Source organism: Lepidochelys kempii, chromosome 3 (assembly GCF_965140285.1).
Source record: "Lepidochelys kempii isolate rLepKem1 chromosome 3, rLepKem1.hap1, whole genome shotgun sequence".
In the NCBI taxonomy this organism is placed as follows: domain Eukaryota; kingdom Metazoa; phylum Chordata; order Testudines; family Cheloniidae; genus Lepidochelys; species Lepidochelys kempii.
The window spans coordinates 191,330,770-191,336,769 of record NC_136382.1 but is presented as its reverse complement, the minus strand read 5'-3'; the positions used below and the strand labels follow the sequence as shown (position 1 = coordinate 191,336,769).

The 6,000-nt window shown below is 40.8% G+C and overlaps 1 protein-coding gene across 3 annotated transcripts in view; it reads right to left on the bottom strand.

The window, feature by feature from the left end:
• Nucleotides 1-1,168: 1,168 nt before the first annotated feature.
• Nucleotides 1,169-6,000, bottom strand: part of SANBR (SANT and BTB domain regulator of CSR) — a 47,724-nt gene continuing 42,892 nt past the window's right edge. For 2 of the 3 annotated variants that reach the window (XM_073339372.2, XM_073339374.2), the window contains one exon: nt 3,058-3,183. In XM_073339372.2, coding sequence (XP_073195473.1) covers nt 3,147-3,183 — 37 coding nt within the window. In that variant the 3' untranslated portion in view covers nt 3,058-3,146. Of the gene's footprint in view, nt 3,184-6,000 lie in introns of all 3 variants that reach the window. The other variant, XM_073339373.2, reaches the window with a different exon arrangement.

Sequence of the window (6,000 nt, the reverse complement as noted above, 5' to 3'; positions counted from 1 at the left end):
GGAAGGAGCTGAGGGAACAGCCTCAGCTTAGGCAGGACTGCCTAGAGATTCAGCTCTCCTCCCCTGTCACAGATGCATGATGGGACCCTTAGGATTGCCAACTTTGGTTGATGTATTCCTGGAGATTTCATCACATTACAATCTAATTCCTGGAGACTCCAGGCCAATCCTGGAGGGTTCGCAACCCTAGGACCCTTGGGTTCCCCACCTGATAGGTGGAGGGGTAGAAACAGGTCCTCTTGAGCTGGCTCCAGCAGAGCTGTCTGGGCACAGAGTCAGGTCCTTCCTGGTCACCCTAATGGTACCATGTGACACCCCCCCACCCCAGCCCTTCCCCTCCAGCAGGGGGAATGGGGAGGGCCACAGCAGGAAACTGCCTCAACCTGGCCACTCACAGCTGCACCATGTGGCCCCCAGCCTCCCACCCTCCCCTGCATGAGGAAGGGCCTTGGCTTCAGGCCCAACCTGGGCTGCACTCTTCCAGACCACAGGGGCCCCAGCACTGAACCTTGTAGAACTCTACAACCTTCTGAAGAGAAAGGATTGGAACCAGCACATTACAGTTCAATCTCTCCTGCCAAATCTCAGCAACAGCCCCATGTCAAATAGGTCAGTGCTGCTGCTCTATGCTCATACTATTAAGTTAGGGTTGCCATCACTAAAAGATTATTTGCAAACATGATCAGCACCCTGTAACTAGAAGGTGAAGTTGAGAATGTTTTTGGGTGTGGCTTCGTTTTAGATTTGCGCATTTTAGTCGTTACCATAAGAGGCTCGTGCGATGCTGAACTGAAAGCCTGTTGAAGTCACTGGGTGTCTTTCCATTTATTTCAATGGGGCTTTTGATCTGGCCTGTAGAGTTGCACAATTCTTGTACACCAGGATATACTTCATATTGTATGTGTACTAAAGTTCAACCATTTTTTTTTCTGCTCTCAGAACTGGGGTAGGAAGTCTGTAACATAGTGCTTCAAGAAGAGTTAGACAGCTACTTTAAAGAACAAGGGGAGACCAAGAATCTATACATTTTTGAGGAAGGGACAATGACATACAAGAATCATTATGATTGATCTGAAACAAAAATAACATTTCCCACTATATGATGTATTTGACTTTGTAAGTCTACTAAAAACAAAGTGTTTTTAAATCAGTAACATTTATTTCAGTTAAACTGAGACATGACTTCAAAGTTAATACAGGATAAAAGTTAACGGAATTTGTCAAAGAAAATACTACTAATACTTAATAAAATATGAATTGCACTTCCACTATATATATTACAGGCATATGTTTAGAAAAAAACATTTTGAATAGATTATGATGAAGGATACTGGCATGTAAAAATGACATTTTGACATAAACCAAAGCATTAGACTTTCCTGTCCTGGAAAGAATTTTTTCCCTTTTTTCAGTCAGTAGTTGTTAAAAAATCTTTTACACACACAAACACCCGCCCCCTTGTTCAATTTGCTGAGCAAAGTTTACATGTACAGCTTGAGAGAGACTTCTTACAAGCTAGAAAACTAACACATTTTTGCACAGTGAATTATAAACCATTGGCTTTCAAATAATATTTAATATAAACAACTTCTAAAACACAAAACTGATTTTTTTTTTTTGCAAACAAACAAACAATAGGCTTTGATAAAACCATGTCTCTTAGGAATGTAAGATAAAACACTGCTGCACCTACCAATCATACCCCAAGCCAAAGGTCACTGAAGTCAACAGAAGTCCTTCCCTTGGTTTCAGTGAATTCTGGATGGATGTTAACTTGGAAGAACACATGTAAACAGAGCTAACACTTATTTTTAATGAACCTGCACCCTCTCGCAATCACCACCATGCCTAATTTCCAATTTCAATTTATTATTTAAAATTCTAGAAACAAGCCAAATAAAGGCTTGCAAATAAAGAATACATTTTAAGGAAGGATTCCTCCCCCCACCCCCCAGCAGAGATTTTGAGCTTATTTCCAAACACACATTTTATTGAATGATTATGATCTGGAATAAGTTTTCCCTGAGTGCTCTTTTTACTTGGTTAGAAAAATTAGAATGTGGTTTTCAAAATACTGCTTTATTGCAATTTCCTTTGAACAAACATGATTTTTTCCCAGGCAAGTTGTTCCATTCCGGTACTACTGGACCGTGCACTAAAACAAACATGGACCCTACTGCTCCAGTAGAACCGTATCAGAACCATTCAGACAGGTCTAGAAACATATTTCCTGGCCCAGATCTACATAGGCAAGATGTCTCTTTCAAAAGGTACAGAACTTACACCACCTCTGCTAGCAAAGTTACAGTGGCACTGGTATCATTAAAGGAAGAAACTGCTTTACTATGCTTCTAAAGCCCAGACAACAAAAGGGAACGAAGAACTGTGTGATGCAGGAGAAGTGTCACGAGCAAAATGAGAATGAATGTTGTTTTCCATGCATTAAAGTTGAGAAAATGAATACCTCATGCAAGATGTAAAGTTATCATACCCTTAGTAGGTTCATTTCACATGAATTTTAGGGGTCTAATCCCCCTGGATGTTCACCTTAGCACGAATGGAAGTTGTGTGGACATGGGGAGGAAAGCCTAGGGGCCTGATTCTGATTTAACTTATAGCCTTGTCAATCAGAAGTAATTCCATGGACTTTAATAAAGTTACATCAGTCAAACCAGTGTAAGCAAGAAAGATCACCCCCAGACTCAGCCCAAGATGTATAATTCAAATCACAATACTAGATGATGCATTTAAAACATTACTGATTGCACTCATAATTCAGTAGTTTCTTCATTTTAAAATGTCTAGCAGTTAAAAGTGATGGTCTAGAGTAGTTTATAAGCACCACTCCTCAATAAGCAAGGATTTTCAAATATTTTAACTTTGCTGGTTTATAAAATGTTTTCTATGTAGCTTAACACAATAGCCTAAAAAAGCAACCTAAGAAACTGTATTTACAATTAAAATAAGTATTAGACCTTTCTGGATTTTGCATTCATTCATCATAGCAGAATAATTTACATGGCTTACAGTAATAAATAATAAATAAGTCACTTAAAAGCTTTTGGAGAATGCATTCTCTGTATTGGAGTACAGTACAGTTCCAGGAAGTAGCAATGATTCTGGCTAGGATTTCTTCCTGAGGTTCCTCAGGTTGGACGGCCTTGACCAAAGCGAGATTTAGACCTGGATTTAAAATAAATAGTACATACACATGTGGAGATACTTTTATCATGATACAGGATTAATTGTTGCGAATTATAATAGTCAGTTTGATAGTTCACTGTATGAAACCATTTTATGATTTTTGTCAAAATCCTAAACCCTAAACATTCAAGTACAACACAGAAGGGAGAAACAGTACATTATACTGTTATGCTCATTGTCCCTTTATACCATGGCATCTCTAGTCACCCATTTGTATCCTTGTATAAAAGATAAATATTTATCAGTGCTTGGCCATCAAATACCTGCTTTTCAGAGAAAGCCCCGCAGAAGTATCTTCATACATGTGCGTGCATGCAGATGCAAAAAGATTTACAGGGACTCCTTACAGGTTTCAGTATGAAATGAAATCATATCAATTTTCACTGCACACTAGGCATGCTCTGGCTCTGGTTAAGAAAGAGCTATCAGCAGATCCATTATAAAACTCTATTTCTAAGATTCACCACTTGACCACCAAGTAGTGAGTAGAACATTGGCCCCAGACTAAATGCTCACATACAAGGTGTCAGACTCTCAGTGATTTTTTTTTCTGATCCTCATGTAATAAGGATGGGGCTTTGGAACAATGCCAAATCGGTAACTGATGTGGGAATTTTTGAAGTGGACAGAGAGATGACTAATAGATCTGTTTCAGAGTAGCAGCTGTGTTAGTCTGTATCCACAAAAAGAAAAGGGAGTACTTGTGGCACCTTAGAGACTAACAAATTTATTTCATGGAGCAGGTCCTCAAAGAATCAATCCTGAAGCACTTGCATGAGAGGAAAGTGATCAGGAACAGCCAGCATGGATTCACCAAGGGAAGGTCATGCCTGACTAATCTAATCGCCTTTTATGATGAGATTACTGGTTCTGTGGATGAAGGGAAAGCAGTGGATGTATTGTTTCTTGACTTTAGCAAAGCTTTTGACACGGTCTCCCACAGTATTCTTGTCAGCAAGTTAAGGAAGTATGGGCTGGATGAATGCACTATAAGGTGGGTAGAAAGCTGGCTAGATTGTCGGGCTCAACGGGTAGTGATCAATGGCTCCATGTCTAGTTGGCAGCCGGTATCAAGTGGAGTACCCCAAGGGTCGGTCCTGGGGCCGGTTTTGTTCAATATCTTCATAAATGATCTGGAGGATGGTGTGGATTGCACTCTCAGCAAATTTGCGGATGATACTAAACTGGGAGGAGTGGTAGATACGCTGGAGGGGAGGGATAGGATACAGAAGGACCTAGACAAATTGGAGGATTGGGCCAAAAGAAATCTGATGAGGTTCAATAAGGATAAGTGCAGGGTCCTGCACTTAGGACGGAAGAACCCAATGCACAGCTACAGACTAGGGACCGAATGGCTAGGCAGCAGTTCTGCGGAAAAGGACCTAGGGGTGACAGTGGACGAGAAGCTGGATATGAGTCAGCAGTGTGCCCTTGTTGCCAAGAAGGCCAATGGCATTTTGGGATGTATAAGTAGGGGCATAGCAAGCACTTCGAGGGACGTGATCGTTCCCCTCTATTCGACATTGGTGAGGCCTCATCTGGAGTACTGTGTCCAGTTTTGGGCCCCACACTTCAAGAAGGATGTGGATAAATTGGAGAGAGTCCAGCGAAGGGCAACAAAAATGATTAGGGGACTGGAACACATGAGTTATAAGGAGAGGCTGAGGGAGCTGGGATTGTTTAGCCTGCAGAAGAGAAGAATGAGGGGGGATTTGATAGCTGCTTTCAACTACCTGAAAGGGGGTTCCAAAGAGGATGGCTCTAAACTGTTCTCAATGGTAGCAGATGACAGAACAAGGAGTAATGGTCTCAAGTTGCAGTGGGGAAGGTTTAGATTGGATATTAGGAAAAACTTTTTCACTAAGAGGGTGGTGAAACACTGGAATGCGTTACCTAGGGAGGTGGTAGAATCTCCTTCGTTAGAGGTTTTTAAGGTCAGGCTTGACAAAGCCCTGGCTGGGATGATTTAACTGGGAATTGGTCCTGCTTCGAGCAGGGGGTTGGACTAGATGACCTTCTGGGGTCCCTTCCAACCCTGATATTCTATGATTCTATATTCTATGATTCTATTTGAGCATAAGCTTTCATGAGCTACAGCTCACTTCATCGGATGCAAGTGAGCTGTAGCTCACGAAAGCTTATGCTCAAATAAATTGGTTAGTCTCTAAGGTGCCACAAGCAGTCCTTTTCTTTTTATCTTAATTACTGTTTGTTCCCCAAGGAAATCCCAACTTGTCAAAGAGGACATGAAATTGTATAAAAGATCCTTGGGTCCTGATTCTGTCATCTCAGATCTGCTTAGGCTTCCTGGGGAAAGTTTGAGTTGCAAGACTGAGGTTCCATTATGGTGGTACGCCCTGAATATGATATTTGGACATTGAACTATGATGTATGAACAATTTCTGAAAGAACTCTTTGCAACTACAAAGCTCACCATTTCTGCTATGAATCTGAATCTTAAGAATTGAACTCATGTCTGTATGTATATTGATCTTTTAACCATACTCTCACTCTTATTTTTAAATAAATTTTAGTTTAGTTAATAAGAAGTGGCTGTAGCATGTATTTGGTTAAGATCTGGAATAATCAATAACCTGCGAGGTAATGTGTACGAGCCTTTGGGATCGGTAGAACCTTTTCTTTTACACGATGAAATAGGATTTTCAGAAATCATCATGTTTGACTTAGGTACCTGGATGGAGGCCTGAGGCTGGATCACTTTAAGGGAACTGTGTTGTTTGGACTTCTGAGTAACCAGTAAGGTAATAAAGAAGCTGTTTTATGATGGCTTGGTAA